The 20167-nt window shown below is 41.1% G+C and overlaps 1 protein-coding gene across 1 annotated transcript; it reads left to right on the plus strand.

Moving 5' to 3' along the window:
- The first annotated feature begins 262 nt into the window (after positions 1–262).
- Positions 263–19006, plus strand: LOXL1 (lysyl oxidase like 1). The gene is made up of 7 exons (XM_069765642.1): positions 263–1776; positions 2448–2556; positions 16732–16869; positions 17184–17340; positions 17476–17571; positions 17646–17761; positions 18814–19006. Exons 1-7 carry the CDS (start codon positions 816–818, stop codon positions 18818–18820), a joined length of 1584 nt encoding a protein of 527 aa, XP_069621743.1. The 5' UTR covers positions 263–815; the 3' UTR covers positions 18821–19006.
- Positions 19007–20167: the final 1161 nt, after the last annotated feature.

The following is a 20167-nucleotide window of genomic DNA, read 5'->3' on the forward strand; positions in this document are numbered from 1 at the left end:
TCAAATAGTTTTTCTTTACAGCTTTATGAAACTACTGGGAAATTGGTTATCCTATTTATTCATTCCATGAAGTCACCTCGAAAACACTCCATTCTAGCCTTCTCAGTAGAGAATAGGTTACATTATCATTCCTACATGTTGTGTAACTATGCAGTACAGAAAAGTGTGGAGATTGGAGAATAAGGGGGAGAGCTGCGCTGCACACACAGTTCTCATGAGTGAAAGTTTGGGAAGGGGCAGTGAGGAAGGAAAGGAGGGCGGAGAGAGGGAAAAGTGAGGGAGAGGGGGATAAACAGGAAGTTATAGGAGAAATGGATACAGAAAAAGGATGGAGTGACGGAGGAGACAGATAAGGAGGAGAGGGCGTACAAGGGACTTGACAGCACTGCAAGGTTCAGCAAATTATTGACCAACATGAACAGAATACAGGACCTGGAGAACAAAGAATGTGACTGATAACCCTTCCTGTGCTGGAGAAATTGAGAAGTGTCTGGCAGGGACCTGCAGAGTCTCTCCTAACTGCACCATCCTTTGCTGACCTGTCAAGGATTCCTGAACTACCACTGGTCTACATGACAGGAACCTGTAGTTGATGTCTTCTGCTTTACTGCTGTATTGATTCTTCTTATCAGACCTCAAATTTGCTCACAACTTTTTTCTCATCACCCAGTTACAGCAAGGAAGCTCTATTGACCCATATCTGTTCTCGCCAACATGTGTTTGTTCATGTGAACATTGAAGACCAGCTTTACTCAATTCAGCTTGGCACCTCACTACCACATTCCTCAGTCTGTCACTGAAGGGAGGACACCACCATGGCTCTGTTAGCACAACTATGCCTATTTCTGTCAGGACTTTCCCTGTGCCTGGGTCAAGATGGGGCAGGCTGGGGACAAATGATACAGTGGGAAGAAAGTGGAAGACGTTACCGGCTACTGAATTCGGGGTCAGAATACCAGGCTGCAGGAGAGGGCACAGGAGGAACTAGAGTTGTAGTAGATGGAGGGAGAAGTGGTGTGGATCTCCGTCGTCAAGCACCCACCTTACCACGCACTGGATCTCAGACAGTCAGGGGCAATACTCGTCATCCATTTGGTTTTGGCCAGGTGCCAGATAATTGGCAAGGGGCAGGTGAAACTGCTAGCACAAGTCGTTTTGTTCCATCTGCAGGGGCTGGGGGTGCAGGTGGTGGAAGAGGTGGAAGTACTAGAATACGTCAGTCATCATCCCAAAATTCTGTAGGTCAGTCTTTTGTCCCAAGACAACTGCCACCCTTTGTACCCCAGCCACCTGAATTTTATCCTCAGACATATGATGAAAGTTATGGCTATACAAGAAGTGGGGGTGGCTATGCTGCACAACCTCCTTGGGGGGGAGGTTATGAAGATTTCTATGAGGAACCTTCTCCACCTTTTGCTCAACCACCATATTTTGCTCCACCAGTTTTGCCCCCAAGGCAGCCAGCTCCAGTCAATCCTGCTGTGCCCCAGGATGGACTTGACAGACGATTTGCCCATAGCCTTTTCAGAGGAGGTGATATCCCTGTAGACAGTGATCCAGTACGCCCCCCTGTGGCAGGCGGAGGTGGTGATGCAGGATTTCCCCCATATGGGGGAGTAAGTCAGGGAGATGGCTACTATGGAGCACAAAGGCCAGAATATTATCAACCACAAAGTCGGGCTGCTAATACTCCAAGCAATGGAGGTGAATCACAGACTGGGCAACAAGGAAGAGCCAGTGTTGGGAGTGTTTTCCGTAATGGTCACAGTGGAAGAGGTGAGTTTACTGCTAGTGTCTTGAAAAATAACTAGTTGTATAGTTGAAGCATTGTACATTTTAGTAACATAGTAACATAGTTAATAAGACCGAAAAAAGACATTTGTCCATCCAGTTCAGCCTATATTCCCTCAGAATAAATCCCCAGATCTACGTCCTTCTAAAGAACCTAATAACTGTAAGATACAATATTGTTACGCTCCAGAAAGACATCCAGGCCTCTCTTAAACCCCTCGTCTGAGTGGTGGAGGGGGAATAGGATGATTGAATTTTTTGATATTGCCATGAAAAATGTATGCATCTCAGCCAAGTTCTTGTGATTTCTCATTGAAAGTCTTTTTTTCAAAAATTCTCCTCAGGAATTCTGAAATAATAGAACAGAGATTTTTGAACATGCATGCAGCTATTAGCAGAAACTTATATTGTGTATGTCTCCCCCATGAGGATCCAGCGCAGCTGCAAGTCTCACACACAGTCTGTATATAGGCATATAATACTTATTTTCTGTATTCCAGTACTGTAGGGGTATCAAACATTTGTTTGGGGTTTCTCCAAAGATTAAAACTTATCAATGGATGGTTTAAGAAAACCATACAACAAAAGGAAATTGTCTAATTAAGTTTCCATTTTCTTCAGATAATGACACTAGTTAATCTTGTTTTCTGTTTTAGGGCTTCCTGATTTGGTTCCTGATCCAAGCTATGTCCAGGCTGCAACCTATGTACAGCGAGCTCATCTATATTCCCTACGCTGCGCAGCAGAAGAACGTTGTCTCTCTAGGTTTGTACCCTCAAAATATGTTCCAGAATACAAATTAATTTCTTATCTACAACCTGTGGTTTCAGGATCTTAGATGAGCTTTTACTAAGAACCTTTGGCAAAAAAGCCTAGTGCTATAAAATTGTTCTGATAAAAATGACAAAATCACCCATAACAATCAATCAGAACTTTCATTTCCAAACCTGCTTTGTTAAAATAGAGGCTGAAACCTACAGATAGTATAAAAGGAATTGTACTGGTCTTTAGAAGAACTCATAGTCACCACTCACCTTTAATTCCGAGGTCACACTTGCGAGGAATACGGACGAATGCTATGCTATAAAACATCGCATAGCACTCGGACCGCTGTTAATCTGTGGGGAAGCTCACATCACTGTTTTTTTCTAGGCCGTATTAGGCCGGCGTCACACTTAGCGTAAAACAATACGGTCCGTATATTACGGCCGTAATACGCTGAAAAGTCCCGAAAAAAGTGGTCCGTAGCTCCTCCGTAGGCAGGGTGTGTCAGCGTTTTTTGCGCATGGCATCCTCCGTATGTAATCCGTATGGCATCCGTACTGCGTGGTTTTCTCGCAGGCTAGCAAAACCAGCATACCGCTATAGAAGTGATCCATGTGTCCCAAAAAGAAAAGAAAATATATATATACTGTCTATATATATATATATATATATATATATATATATATATATATATATATATATATGTCAGTAGACACATATATTAGAGAGAAAAGCCGGTAATTCAGTGCAGTGTACAGTAAAATCACACTGACAGCTTACAGTAGAATAGGTAGAATAAATGTGTACACGTAGAATAGGTATATATATATATATATATATATATATATATGTCAGTGAGACACATATATGTATATATATTAATATTTTTTCCAGCGCTATACAGCTTGAAAGCCGGTAATTCAATTACCGGCTTTTTCTTTCTCCTTCCTAAAACCCGACATGATTTGAGACATGGTTTACATACAGTAAACCATGTCTTCTCTCCATTTTTTTTGCAGATTCCACACTACTAATGTCAGTAGTGTGTATCTGCAAAATTTGGCCGTTCTAGCTCTTAAAATAAAGGGTTAAATGGCGGAAAAAATTGGCGTGGGCTCCCGCGCAATTTTCTCCGCCAGAGTAGTAAAGCCAGTGACTGAGGGCAGATATTAATAGCCTGGAGAGGGTCCACGGTTATTGGCCCCCCCCTGGCTAAAAATATCTGCCCCCAGCCACCCCAGAAAAGGCACATCTGGAAGATGCGCCTATTCTGGCACTTGGCCACTCTCTTCCCATTCCCGTGTAGCGGTGGGATATGGGGTAATGAAGGGTTAATGCCACCTTGCTATTGTAAGGTGACATTAAGCCTAATTAATAATGGAGAGGCGTCAATTATGACACCTATCCATTATTAATCCAATTGTAGTGAAGGGTTAAATAAAACACAAACACATTATTTAAAATTATTTTAATGAAATAAAAACAATGGTTGTTGCAGTATTTTATTCAACGCCCAATCCAGTCACTGAAGACCCTCGTTCTGTGAGTAAAAAAACATAATAAACCAACAATATACTTACCCTCCGCAGATCTGTAACGTCCAACGATGTAAATCCTTCTGAAGGGGTTAAAACATTTTGCAGCAAGGAGCTGTGCTAATGCAGGCTGCTCCTCGCTGCAAAACCCCGGGGAATGAGTCTAAAAATAGATCAATGATCTATATTTAGCTTTATTTGCGGTGAGGCGCCCTCTGCTGGCTGTTCATAGATCGTGGGAAATTACCTAGAAAGCCAGGGAGCTATTGTTGGTTTATTATGTTTTTTTACTCACAGAACGAGGGTCTTCAGTGACTGGATTGGGCGTTGAATAAAATACTGCAACAACCATTGTTTTTATTTCATTAAAATAATTTTAAATAATGTGTTTGTGTTTTATTTAACCCTTCACTACAATTGGATTAATAATGGATAGGTGTCATAATTGATGCCTCTCCATTATTAATTAGGCTTAATGTCACCTTACAATAGCAAGGTGGCATTAACCCTTCATTACCCCATATCCCACCGCTACACGGGAATGGGAAGAGAGTGGCCAAGTGCCAGAATAGGCGCATCTTCCAGATGTGCCTTTTTTGGGGTGGCTGGGGGCAGATATTTTTAGCCAGGGGGGGGCCAATAACCGTGGACCCTCTCCAGGCTATTAATATCTGCCCTCAGTCACTGGCTTTACTACTCTGGCGGAGAAAATTGCGCGGGAGCCCACGCCAATTTTTTCCGCCATTTAACCCTTTATTTTAAGAGCTAGAACGGCCAAATTTTGCAGATACACACTACTGACATTAGTAGTGTGGAATCTGCAAAAAAAATGGAGAGAAGACATGGTTTACTGTATGTAAACCATGTCTCAAATCATGTTGGGTTTTAGGAAGGAGAAAGAAAAAGCCGGTAATTGAATTACCGGCTTTCAAGCTGTATAGCGCTGGAATAAATATTAATATATATACATATATGTGTCTCACTGACATATATATATATATATACCTATTCTATGTGTACACATTTATTCTACCTATTCTACTGTAAGCTGTCAGTGTGATTTTACTGTACACCGCACTGAATTACCGGCTTTTCTCTCTAACAGCGCTGCGTATTTCTCGCAAGTCACACTGCTTGTCCGTGTGTAATCCGTATTTTTCACGCTTCCATAGACTTTCATTGGCGTATTTCTTGCGCAGTACGGTGACAAACACAGCATGCTGCGATTTTGTACGGCCGTAGAAAGCCGTATAATACTGATCAGTAAAATACGGCAAATAGGAGCAGGGGCATAGAGAATAATTGTGCGGTATTTTTTGCGAGTTTTACGGACGTAGATTCTGCGCTCTTACGTCCGTAAAACTCGCATGTGTGACGGCGGCCTTATACATGCGAATGAAATTGCAGCATGCCGCGATTGTCACCGACACTCGGCCAAGTCTTGGTGCACTCGCACCCATATAAGTCTATGGGTGCGAGTGACACAGCACTCATCACTCGGATATCATCCGAGTGCTGAGTGATATACACCGATGCCGGCAATGGAGAAATTAGTTTCTCTGCCTCCTGTGCAGCTGTGCTCCAATCTGAGAGGCTCGGAGCACAGATGCATGACAATCAGCTCCCGCTTGCAGCAGAGCATACAGTAGTGTGACCCCGGCATTACTATACCATGTTCCAAATTATTATGCAAAAGATATTTTTCTCGGATTTTCCTAAATGGTTGGTGCAAATGACAGTCAGTCTAATAAAAGTCATCACCCGTTAGAGTATACATGGAATTTTATTGAAGAAACCTCCCAATGATAGCAGTATAATCTCCAAAATGAATAAAAACTCAATGCACTGTTCCAAATTATTAGGCACAGTAGAATTTCTAAATATTTGATATGTTTTAAAGAACTGAAAATGCTCATTTGTGCAATTTGCAGCATTAGGACTTCACATTCACTGAACAAAAAAGCTATTTAACTCCAAAATATCCTAATAGGCCAAGTTACATGTTAACATAGGAACCCTTCTTTGATATCACCTTCACAATTCTTGCATCCATTGGACCTATGAGTTTTTGGAGAGTTTCTGCCTGTATTTCTTTGCATGAAGTCAGAATAGCCTCCCAGAGCTGCTGTTTTGATGTGAACTGCCTCCCACCCTCATAGATCTTTTGCTTGATGATACTCCAAAGGTTCTCTATAGGGTTGAGGTCAGGGGAAGATGGTGGCCACACCATGAGTTTATCTCCTTTTATGCCCATAGCAGCCAATGACTCAGAGATATTCTTTGCAGCATGAGATGGTGCATTGTCATGCATGAAGATGATTTTGCTCCTGAAGGCACGTTTCCGCTTTTTATACCATGGAAGAAAATTGTCAGTCAGAAACTTTATATACTTTGCAGAGGTCATTTTCACACCTTCAGGAACCTTAAAGTGCCCTACCAGCTGTTTCCCCATGATTCCGGCCCAAAACATGACTCCTCCACCTCCTTGCTGACGTCGCAGCCTTGTTGGAACATGGTGGCCATCCACCAACCATCCACTACTCCATCCATCTGGACCATCCAGGGTTGCTCGACACTCATCAGTAAACAAAACTGTTTGAAAATTAGTCTTCATGTATGTCTCGGCCCACTGTAACCGTTTCTGCTTGTGAACACTGTTCCGAATAGTAGGTTTATGAACCAAAGCAAGCCTTTGAAGGATCCTACACCTTGAGGTTCGAGGGACTCCAGAGGCACCAGCAGCTTCAAATATCTGCTGGTTTGTAATGGCTTTTTAGCAGCTGCTCTCTTAATCCGATGAACTTGCCTGGCAGAAACCTTTCTCATTATGCCTTTATCAGCACGAACACGTCTGTGCTCAGATTCATCCACAAATCTCTTAACAGTACGATGATCACGCTTAAGTTTTCGGGAAATATCTAATGTTTTCATCCCTTGACTAAGGCACTGCACTATTTGATGCTTTTCGGCAGCAGAGAGATCCTTTTTCTTTCCCATGTTACTTGAAAACTGTGGCCTGCTTAATAATGTGGAGCATCATTTTTAAGTAGTTTTCCTTTAATTAGAATCACCTGGAAAACTAATTATCACATGTGTTTAAGATTGATTTCAGTGATCCATTGAGCCCTGAGACACAATACCATCCATGAGTTTATTTGAAAAACAAAACAATTAAATCTTTATGACACAAATCCAATTTGCATAATAATTTGGAACATGGTGTAGAAGACCTACTACCAGGCAGGTGTTGAGTAGGGTAATTCGTGCACATACAGAGACCATTTCAGAGACAACTTGGTACAATTTAAATTTAACTTTAATTCAAATGTTCCTTTACATAATAATTGATTTTATTGATTAGATCCAAATGCAAACATGATATAAGACCAACTAGCTCCACTTTGAGACTTCTATTCTCTGAACTTCCAAACAACATGCATATTTAGGAAGGAGAAAAAGCCTGCCAGTTATTCTGATGCCACTTGTCTTAAAGCATTGGACAATTGTTTAACCCCTTTCTGACATCGGATGTACTATCCCGTCGAGGTGGGTTGGGCCCCTATGACCACCGGCACTGTGAAGCCTGCAGCACTGTAAGTCAGATCGGTGATCTGACAGAGTGCTGTGCAAACTGTCAGATCATCGATCTGTGATGTCCCCCCTGGGAAAAAGTAAAAAAGTTAAAAAAAAATTTCCAAATGTGTAAAAAAAAAAAAAAAATATTCCTAAATAATGAAAAAAAATATATATATATTATTCCGATAAATACATTTCTTTATCTAAATTAAAAAAAACAATAAAAGTACACATATTTAGTATTGCCACGTCCATAACGGCCCGACCTATAAAACTGGCACACTAGTTAACCCCTTCAGTAAACACCGTAAGAAAAAAAAAAAAACGAGGCAAAAAACAACGCTTTATTATCATACCGCCGAACAAAAAGTGGAATAACACGCGATCAAAAAGACAGATAAAAATAACCATCGTACCGCTGAAAATGTCATCTTGTCCCGCAAAAAACGAGCTGACATACAGCATCATCAGCAAAAAAATTAAAAAGTTATAGTCCTGAGAATAAAGCGATGCAAAAATAATTATTTTTTCCATAAAATAGTTTTTATGGTATAAAAGCGCCAAAACATAAAAAAATGATATAAATGAGGTATATCTGTAATCGGACTGACCCTAAGAATAAAACTGCTTTATCAATTTTACCAAACGCAGAACGGTATAAACGCCTCCCCCAAAAGAAATTCATGAATAGCTGGTTTTTGGTCATTCTGCCTCACAAAAATCGGAATAAAAAGCGATCAAAAAATGGCACGTGCCCGAAAATGTTACCAATAAAAACGTAAACTCGTCCCGCAAAAATCAATACCTCACATGACTCTGTGGACCAAAATATGGAAAAATTATAGCTCTCAAAATGTGGTAACGTAAAAATTATTTTTTGCAATAAAAGCGTCTTTCAGTGTGTGACGGCTGCCAATCATAAAAATCCGCTAAAAAACACACTATAAAAGTAAATCAATTCCCCCTTCATCACCCCCTTAGTTAGGGAAAAATTAAAAAAATGTATTTATTTCCATTTTCCCATTAGGGCTAGGGTTAGGGCTAGGGTTAGGGTTAGGGTTAGGGCTAGGGTTAGGGCTAGGGTTAGGGCTAGGGTTAGGGTTAGGGCTAGGGTTAGGGCTAGGGTTAGGGCTACAGTTTGGGTTGGGGCTAAAGTTAGGGTTAGGGTTGGGGCTAAAGTTACAGTTAGGGTTTAGATTACATTTACAGTTGGGAATAGGGTTGGGATTAGGGTTAGGGGTGTGTCAGGGTTAGAGGTGTGGTTAGGGTTACTGTTGGGATTAGGGTTAGGGGTGTGTTTGGATTAGGGTTTCAGTTATAATTTGGGGGTTTCCACTGTTTAGGCACATCACGGGCTCTCCAAACGCGACATGGCGTCCGATCTCAATTCCAGCCAATTCTGCTTTGAAAAAGTAAAACAGTGCTTCTTCCCTTCCAAGCTCTCCCGTGTGCCCAAACAGGGGTTTACCCCAACATATGGGGTATCAGCGTACTCAGGAAAAATAGGACAACAACCTTTGGGGTCTAATTTCTCCTGTTGCCCTTGGGAAAATACAAAACTGGGGGCTAAAATATTATTTTTGTGGGGAAAAATTTTTTTTTTATTTTCACGGCTCTGCGTTATAAACTGTAGTGAAACACTTGGGGGTTCAAAGTTCTCACAACACATCTAGATAAGTTCCCTGGGGGGTCTAGTTTCAAATATGGGGTCACTTGTGGGGGGTTTCTACTGTTTAGGTACATTAGGGGTTCTGCAAACGCAATGTGACGCCTGCAGACCATTCCATCTAAGTCTGCATTCCAAATGGCACTCCTTCCCTTCCGAGCCCTCCCATGCGCCCAAACGGTGGTTCCCCCCCACATATGGGGTATCAGCGTACTCAGGACAAATTGGACAACAACTTTTGGGGTCGAATTTCTCCTCTTACCCTCGGGAAAATACAAAACTGGGGGCTAAAAAATAATTTTTTGGGGAAAGTTTTTTTTTTTAATTTTCACGGCTCTGCGTTACAAACTGTAGTGAAACACTTGGGGGTTCAAAGCTCTCACAACACATCTAGATAAGTTCATTAGGGGGTCTAGTTTCCAAAATGGTGTCACTTGTGGGGGGTTTCTACTGTTTAGGTACATTAGGGGCTCTGCAAATGCAATGTGACACCTGCAGACCATTCCATCTAAGTCTGCATTCCAAATGGAGCTCCTTCCCTTCCGAGCCCTCCCATGCACCCAAACAGTGGTTCCCCCCCCCCACATATGGGGTATCAGCGCACTCAGGACAAATTGGACAACAAATTTTGGGGTCCAATTTCTCCTGTTACCCTCGGGAAAATACAAAACTGGGGGCTAAAAAATAATTTTTGTGGGAAAAAATGTTTGTTTTATTTTTACGTCTCTCCATTATAAACTTCTGTGAAGCCCTTGGTGGGTCAAAGCGCTCACCAGACATCTAGATAAGTTCCTTAGGGGGTCTACTTTCCAAAATGGTGTCACTTGTGGGGGGTTTCTACTGTTTAGGTACATTAGGGGCTCTGCAAACGCAATGTGACACCTGCAGACCATTCCATCTAAGTCTGCATTCAAATGGCACTCCTTCCTTTCCGAGCCCTCCCATGCGCCCAAACAGTGGTTCCCCCCGCATATGGTGTATCATCGCACTCAGGACAAATTGGGCACCAAATTTGGGGTCCAATTTCTTCTGTTACCCTCGGGAAAATACAAAACTGGGGGCTAAAAAAATTATTTTTGTGGGAAAAAATTTTTGTTTTATTTTTACGGCTCTGCATTATAAACTTCTGTGAAGCACTTGGTGGGTCAAAGTGCTCACCAGTCACCACACCTCTAGATAAGTTCCTTAGGGGGTCTATTTTCCAAAATGATGTCACTTGTGGGGGGTTTCAATGTTTAGGCACATCAGTGGCTCTCCAAAACGCAACGTGGCATCCCATCTCAATTCCTGTCAATTTTGCACTGAAAAGTCAAACGGCGCCCCTTCCCTTTCGAGCTCTCCCATCCGCCCAAACAGTGGTTTACCCCCACATATGGGGTATCTGCGTACTCAGGACAAATTGTACAACAACTTTTGGGGTCCAATTTCTTGTCTTACCCTTGGGAAAATAAAAAATTGGGGGTGAAAAGATAATTTTTGTGAAAAAATATGATTTTTTATTTTTACGGTTCTGCATTATAAACTTCTGTGAAGCACTTGGTGGGTCAAAGTGCTTACCACACCTCTAGATAAGTTCCTTAGGGGGTCTACTTTCCAAAATGGTGTCACTTGTGCGGGGTTTCAATGTTTAGGCACATCAGGGGCTCTCCAAACGAAACATGGCGTCCCATCTCAATTCCAGTCAATTTTGCATTGAAAAGTCAAATGGCGCTCCTTCGCTTCCGAGCTCTGCCATGCGCCCAAACAGTGGTTTACCCCCACATGTGGGGTATCGGCGTACTCAGGACAAATTGTACAACAATGTTTGGGGTCCATTTTCTCCTGTTACCCTTTGTAAAATAAAACAAATTGGAGGTGAATTAAATTTTTTGTGAAAAAAAGTTAAATGTTTATTTTTATTTAAACATTCAAAAAATTCCTGTTAAGCACCAGAAGGGTGAATAAACTTCTTGAATATGGTTTGGAGCACCTTGAGGGGTGTAGTTTTTAGAATGGTGTCACACTTGGGTATTTTCTATCATATAGACCCCTCAAAATGACTTCAAATGAGATGTGGTCCCTAAAAAAAAATGGTGTTGTAAAAATGAGAAATTGCTGGTCAAATTTAACCCTTATAACTCCCTAACAAAAAAAAAATTTGGTTCCAAAATTGTGCTGATGTAAAGTAGACATGTGGGAAATGTTACTTATTAAGTATTTTGTGTGACATATCTCTGTGATTTAATTGCATAACAATTCAAAGTTGTAAAATTGCGAAATTTTCATAATTTTCGCCAAATTTCCGTTTTTTTCACAAATAAACGCAGGTACTATCAAAGAATTTTTACCATTGTCATGAAGTACAATATGTCACGAGAAAACAGTGTCAGAATCACTGGTATCCGTTGAAGCGTTCCAGAGTTATAACCTCATAAAGGGACAGTGGTCAGAATTGTAAAAATTGGCCCGGTCATTAAAGGGAACCTGTCACCTGAATTTGGCGGGACTGGTTTTGGGTCATATGGGCAGAGTTTTCAGTTGTTTGATTCACCCTTTCCTTACCCGCTGGCTGCATGCTGGCTGCAATATTGGATTGAAGTTCATTCTCTCTCCTCCATAGTACACGCCTGCACAAGGCAAGATTGCTTTGCGCAGGCGTGTACTATGGAGGACAGAGAATGAACTTCAATCCAATATTGCAGCCAGCAAGCAGCCAGTGGGTAAGGAAAGGGTGAATCAAACACCCGAAAACTCCGCCCATATGACCCAAAACCAGTCCCACCAAATTCAGGTGACAGAGTCCCTTTAACGTGCAAACCACCCTTGGGGGTAAAGAGGTTAATACTGTTGTCCCTGGCCTTAAGCGTAAGCATAAATGAACTTTGAGTTCTTCCTGAGTCCATATACATCTAATGTAATCATTGTTTCACACTCATTTAGGAGTTGAGAAAGTGGAGGAGCTACTTCTAGCAACCAATCAGAACAATATTTCATCTAGCGATACAAAACGTTTGTTCTCTTACAGCGATTACCTTGAACTTTAGGAGGAACTAGAAAAGTATAGCAAACGTAGGAAATACAGATAAAATAAATTGCCAACCCTTTGACTGCTTAAGGGTTTTCTGTTCTCGTAGACACGAGCCAGTAGTTGTTGAACACTATGTTCTCTAATCTGTTACCCTATAAGCAAACAGTAACTTTGCTCCATTGCTCTCCCATCTAGTGACTGCTGCCTTGTTCCAAATCTTTTCTACGGTTCATGCTTGTGTACAGTACATGATCTGTATAATGGGAAAAGCTCTTCCTGTAAGGGTAGACACTTTTGGAACAACAAATTTACAACAAAATTTATCTAAAAATATAACGTCTAAAATGTTTTCATATTATTGATGTAATGTTTGTATCATTGATTGATTTATAGTACAAATACATTCTCTTTTTTGGCGAAGGTCACACAACAGTATTTTATTCTATCCAAGAAAATCGGGCCAAAAAGTGCTAATCACACTATGATCAAACTCCGAGTGATTAGCATAGTGTCCTCCGATTTCCTTGGATGAGGACAAGATTGAAAAAAAAAAACATTTTTCCATCTTCTCCGTTTTGTCAGTCCATGAAAATCTGAAAATCAGACTACGCTCAGATGACATTGAAGTGCAGTCCGATGTTTTCCACGGACTCATTGATTTGCATGAAAGCATGCAATCCAATAAGCCAGGGGTGTCAAACTGCATTCCTCGAGGGCTGCAAACAGGTCATGTTTTCAGGATTTCCTTGTACTGCACAGGTGATAATTTAATCACCTACACACATAATGATTGCAGCACCTTGTGCAATGCTAAGGAAATCTTGAAAACACGCATGGTTTGCGGCCCTCGAGGAATGCAGTTTGACACCCCTGCAATAAGCAAATCCAACTCTGGCATGCTGTAATTTTTTCCTTTTTTTACATGTCCCCATAGATTAATATAGGTCAGAGTGTAATCCGATGTTTTCCACTGACTCTTTGATTTGCATGAAAGCGTGCGATCGGATAATTAGATCCAACTTTGACATGTGCAAGTCAGAAGTCTCATACACACACATTGTTTTTTTCCTGACTGATTTGAAAAATTGCTGCACTTTTGCAAACTGCAGCAAGTCACTTCTTTCCTCTTTTTTCTGTGTATTTGCAGTGTTTTTTCACCCATAGTAAACAATGGGATAGTGCAAAAACACAGCAAAAAACGCAATTATCAGTTTTTGCTGCGTTTTTGGTGAGCAGCTTCTTTATTGCCAAGAGAGCAGGTTTTGCCTGTGGAAAAAAACGCAGCAAAAAAGCAAGTGTGAATATAGCCCTAGGGTATGTCCACAAGTATTTGTCTCTTAGGCTAAGTTCACACTAGCGTTCGGCTAGTGTGCGTCGCGCTAGCGTCGGGCGACGCAGCGGCGACGCACGCGTCATGCGCCCCTATGTTTAACATGGGGGACGCATGCGTTTTTGCTTGTTGCGTTTTCCGACACGTACGTCTTTTTTGACGCTAGTGTCGGACCAAGAAAACGCAACAAGTTGCATTTTTCTTGCGTCCGATTTTCGTCAAAAAACGACGCACGCGTCGAAAAACGCAGCGTTTTTGCGTGCGTTTGCACGCGTTTTTCGGTGCGTTGTGCGTCGCACAACGCTAGTGTGAACGTAGCCTTAGCAGGAAAAAATCGGTATAAAAAATGTGCATTTTTGCCATGTTTTTGTGCTAGTTTTTGATGAATTATTATTATGTTTTTTTTCCCATTCACTAGAATGGGTGAAACATGCTGCAATAATGTTTTAGGAATTTACATTTCACAGATTGGAAGCAATTTCTAAAAGAAAAATAAGCAACATGTTCATGAGATTTCAGAATTCTCATTCATTTTGCTGAGACAGTGAAATGCTGCATTTGTAAAACAAAAATCAGTGAAAAAAAAATGCAATAAACGCATGGCAAAATGCCACATGTGAACACACGCTTAGTTTAGATTATTGTACTACATCTTAGGCCTCCTTCACTCGACTGTATAAAACACGTATGTGTTAGGCTGTGTGCCCACGTTGCGTTTTTTTGCCGCAGCGGAAACGCATAAAAACCGCATTCCCATGCAATCCTATGTGAGTCCGCAGTTGCTGTGCCCATGCTGCGGATTTTCCCGCTGCGGAATCGCATAGCGGTAAAATCCACAGCATGTTCATTATTTCTGCGGAATTGCGGTGATCCTGCAGCCATAGGATTGCATTGAAATGCTCACTTTACGCATGTGGCTATGCCCACCATACGTAAAGTGAGCACTTCATGTGTGGATGGTCCCCAGGTCTGGAGGAGAGGAGACTCTCCTCCAGGCCCTTGGGAAACATATTTCTGTAAAAAAGAATTAAAATAAAAAATAGGGATATATTTACCTTCTGATGGCCCCGAAGTCCTCCCGCCTCTCAGCGGTACATGCGGTGGCTTCCGTTCCAGGGATGCATTGCGCGAAGGACCTGGGATAACGTCGCGGTCACGTGACCGTGATGTCACAAAGGTCCTTCGCGCAAAGCATCCCTGGGAACGGAACGGACCGGGAGCACCGCTGAGGAGATCATGGGCTGTCGGATGGTGAGAATAACGATATTTTTTAAAAATTATTTTCAACATTCTATCTTTTACTATTGATGCTGCATAGGCAACATCAATAGTAAAAAGTTGGTCACACTTGTCAAGCACTATGCTTGACAAGTGTGACCAACCTGTCAATCACTTTTCCAAGCGATGCTTCAAATCGATTGGAAAACGCAAGCATTCTGCAAGCTAAAAACGCTTGCAAAACACTGTGTTATGCGGGAAACAACATTCGCATGCGTTTTACCCGCAGCAGGGAGTTGCGGAAATGCTGTGGACACATAGCCTAAAAGAATAATACTCTAAAATAATCTTTTGGATTTGTTCATTGCAGTTTGTCACAAGAGATGTGTCATTGTGTTCCCCTAAATGTTTAGCATTTAGCTGCAGTAAACATGTCTGCATGCTCAGTTATGTTTTTCCTTTTTAGGCAAAGAAATTGTACGATAAACTGCTTGGAGAAATTATGAAATTCCTATGGGAATCATTAAGTGACATTTCTAACTACATGGTTGAGGCAGCTCATAAGAACAAGGCTGCTAACAATATTCAAGGCAGTAAAGAGATGTTACGGCACGTTGATTGTCTTATTACATTTACACAACAGTTACTCACATATTAAGAAAATCTGCTTCTAATATATATATATATAATTGATACATTGAACTACTAGCAGGCTATATCTAGGATATATTGAACTGGATGTGTAAGCTAAGCTAAGTGGATGTGTAAGCTAAGGTGAAGGTCATACAATCGTTTCTCACAGATAAAAACGTTGCGATTATGCTAACCAGAGTATGAACACAGTAGGCTGGGATCACACATGCGAGAAACACGTCCATGTCTCGCATGTGAAATCCAAGCTCCAGAGCGGAGCGTGCGGCTCCATGTGTTGCTATGCGGCCACACGCTCCGCTCCACAGTGTCGGCTCCAGAGCTTGGATTTCAAATGCGAGACACGGATGTGTTTCTCGCATGTGTGATCCCAGCCGTATGATGAGAATGGGATCTGTTTTTCTTGGACGTGGAAAATAAAAAAAAAACCCTTTCCCCATTCTGGATGTCCGTGAAAATTGGCCGCGCGTAGATGTCATTCGAGTGCTGGCTGATTTTTTTCAAGCACGAGTAGACTTGAATGGCCAGGTGCACTATGATTATCAGAGGCAAACCGTGCATGCTGTAATTTTTTAGCACAATTATGTGCGCGGCCCAATAGAACAAGATTAGTCCGAGTGTGATTCGATGTTTTGATGGATCAGACTCGGATCAAAACTATGGTTGTCTGCATAAGCCATAACAGAGCAATCCTGCAAAGCCCAAGTTAATGGAATCTCAGAAAGTGAACCTTTTTTGCTTGCTATTAGTGATGAGTGAGCATGCTCATGTGCTAATAGACTATCTTCGGCATGCTCGGATACTATGCTCGAGTCGATGTTGCTGCATGTCTCGCGGCTGTTCAACAGCAGCAACACATGCAGGGATTCCCTGTTTTAGGCAATCCCTGCATGTGTTGTGGCTGTCGGACAGCTACGAGACATGCAGCCACGGGGACTTGAGCATAGTATGCGAGGATGCCCAAGATTGCCTATTAGCACACGAGTATGCTCGGATAACACCGAATCCTATAACACCTTACCCGATCACGCTCGCTCATCACTACTTACCTACTTACTATACAATATAAGTGACAGCGTATTATAACAAGTTTTACTCATTTGCATAGAGAAAAACAATGTGTTGTAAGGTATCTTGACTATACAAGGTATTTGACAGATTGTCACTGCTCCCATTTTCTTTATATTCTCAGCTCCGCATATGCAGCAGATTCTACAGATTATGATGTTAGAGTTCTGCTTCGCTTTCCTCAAAGAGTGAAGAACCAGGGAACTGCAGATTTCTTGCCTACTCGACCCCGCCAGACTTGGGAATGGCACAGCTGCCATCAGTGAGTACCAGAAGGGTATCAGTATACTACTTCGTAATTATCCACCTTTTCTTGTTATTAAAGTAGCTCTTTATGGCCACTAACACTAGCCATGACTAGTTAACTGTCAAAGACAATAATAATGATTTGTTAAAAAACCATGAAAATTTGTTTCGATCATTTAGGTCTTGTTCTAATTTATTTGGTCATTACTGATTCAATGTTATGATTATAACATTGCATCATATATCATGAGAAAAAGGAGGAGAACTGACAATGGGGGGGTGGAAATGTAGTTTAGCAGAAGACAATGACTTTGGAATTTTCCATTCCAGGCACTATCATAGTATGGATGAATTCAGTCATTATGATCTTTTGGATGCCGCAACAGGACGGAAAGTAGCAGAGGGACATAAGGCTAGCTTCTGTTTGGAGGATACCACATGTGACTTTGGGAACCTCAAGAGATATGCATGTACATCTCACACTCAGGTGAGCGACCATGGTTCCTTTGGTGAATAGTTATATTATTGCTAATGTATTTGCTAAAATGATATTTTGTTTTTTTCTATCATTTCTTTAAAGCATTTACAGTATTGGAGTTCACAACATATGTCTGTCTTTTAGGGTCTAAGTCCTGGATGCTATGATACTTATAATGCTGACATTGACTGTCAATGGATTGATATAACAGAAGTAAAACCAGGAAACTATATACTCAAGGTAAGAGAGCTGAAAGGTGTCTTCTTGTAGGTTATCATAGTGTCTCTCATTAATCAATATCGCTTGTCTTATAGGTAGTAGTCAATCCCAAGTACTCTGTTTTGGAGTCTGATTTCACCAATAATGTGGTGCGGTGTAATATCCACTATACTGGAAGATACGTGTCAGCCACGAATTGCAAAATCGCACAGTAAGGAAGCCATGTTCTTTGCATTTTATTGTCATTCTTTAATTGTCAAATTCATTTCATCCGTATATTTCAGCGCCATCATGTACATCATTCATTCTCACAATTTCTTTCTGTATCTCCGCATTTTTCATCTGTCTTGGCTTACATGTGTATACTTTGAATATTTCCTCTCTGCATAAGACTTTGACTAGTATTATAACAATGCATCTAGTCCAGGACAGAAATAACCTTCATATGACAGAAAGTATTGTATTCATGTCAAGCAAGCCATTGCAACATTCTTCAGGTTGAGACTAGCTACGTTTAGGTTGCTCAGATGTTCTGTCTAGACATGATAATGGTATTGGTCATTAAATATTTGTCATGGAATATGTGTTACAAAATGATTATACAGTACAAGGACAGACCAATGTGTATCTGCTGACTTTCCAACTTTCCTTTGACAGCAGGTGTCTGTGAAATGGTTCACAATATCAGTTTGAAGGCTATTCTCTATTCATTAAATATGGTCTAACTATCCGATCGCTGGTTGTCTGACAACTACTGGCACAAGCGATCCTGAGAACCGTGGCTGTGAAGAGCCCAATGTGAATACAGAAATGGTTGAGGATGCACACTGCTGCTCCATTCCCTCTTAATGGGAGCGTCGGTCATTGTCGAGTGCTGGACTTGGCTGGTCTTTGGCACTTCCAACAGAATTAATGAATGAAGTGTCAGTGTGCATGTTCAACCTTTGCTCCATTAAAATGTGGTTCTTCAGAACCACAGTTCTCAAGATCGTTGGTGGAACAAGCAGTCAGACCGCCAGTAATTGGAAAGTTGTTGCCTATTCCATAGATTGAAAGTACCCTAAGTCGCGAAAAGCCATTTAAAGGGAACCTGTCATCAGAAAAAAATGCTATTAACCTGCAGCTATGGGGTTAATCTGCAGGTTAATAGTGTTACTAGTCTGCACAGTGCCTGAATGTAGATGGATACTGCGGGAAGAAAATTATCTTTTTTCTACATCACTCTGATCACTTTTCTTATTATAATTGTTTTTCTCTTTAAAGGTTCTGAGCAAGATTCTCAAGAAAATTATTGGTAAAGGGGAATTCAAAGAGTCCTACAACATTCTGGCCAAGTCAACGACCCTTCCACCATTACCTTTTTTGAAACACATTAGCATTCTTATTAATAATTGTGTGAAAACCCTCCACTTTTTGTACCCATTGAATAAATTCTATTATTGTCCTCTACATATTACATCTAGTAGAAATGTGTGGTGGTTTCATTTGTTAAGCATTGTTCTTTTAGTGTTTTTATTTTATAGCCAACAGCAAGACATAGTCTTGCAAATGTTTTGGGGTTCTTATATTTGGAATGAGATTTTGTAGTAGATTAGTTCATTGTGTCATTATTTGACTATATGAAGCTCAATCGTGTTGTGCCAAGTATAGGGGTATACAGTATTTTTTACTTTAGCATTTTTTTTATAAATTGATATATCTATTGAGTAATTTGTTGCTAGTAGTAAAGAAGAGGCTTATAAAGCCTGATCTGTGGGGTATATGTTTAAAGAAGCACTCCTCCTCTCATCAACATTTTTATCCTCTTAATATATTGAAGTTATCATATTATATAGCACTGTGTACTTACACTTGCTAATTTTACTTTTTTGCCCAGTTATTTCTTCTCTTTTTCATTAGGTCTATGACATCACATGATTAAAAACTGACTAGCTAAATGCTTATAAGCTCTATGTAGAAACCCCTGACCAAGCTGCTCAGCCCCTCACCCTACCAGGGAATTTGCAGTGAGTAGCATGGTAGTTCTAATGTTGATTCACGCGTGGAATGGAGAGTTCCTCTTTCTACATAGAGCTTACAAGGATTCAACTAGTCAGTTTTTAAACACAAGCTATCATAGACTTAATGGAAAAGAGAAGAATTGGCTGGGTAGAAAGGCAAAATAAGTATTTGTAAGTACACAGTGATATACAATATGATGACTGCAATATTTTAAGAGGATACAAATTTTGATGGAAGTGCTTCTTTAAATAAGTGGAAAACTGAGCAATGTGTGAAAGAGGAATCACTTGTGACAGCTACGATGATTGATCAGAGAGGGTTTCTTAATATTATAGCTTTATAATATAGAACAGTGATGGCGAATCTATAACACGCATGCCAGATTGGGCACGCAGAGCCCTCTCTGTAGGCAAGCAAGCAAGCCATCTCCTCAGCACTAGCGCTGCTGCCTCTATCCTCTGCATGTGCGCCATCACCTCACCACTCCCGCCTGAAAGAGGTATCTCTGTGCCAGAGTTGAGGTAGCAGCGCAGTTTGGCAGGCCGCACAGGGGCGCATCAGCTCCAGGACAATTGGTTTCCATTACTCTGGGGGCGTGCTCGTTTTGTGAGGGATA

The sequence above is a fragment of the Ranitomeya imitator genome, chromosome 4 (assembly GCF_032444005.1).
Source record: "Ranitomeya imitator isolate aRanImi1 chromosome 4, aRanImi1.pri, whole genome shotgun sequence".
NCBI classification, from domain to species: Eukaryota; Metazoa; Chordata; class Amphibia; order Anura; family Dendrobatidae; genus Ranitomeya; species Ranitomeya imitator.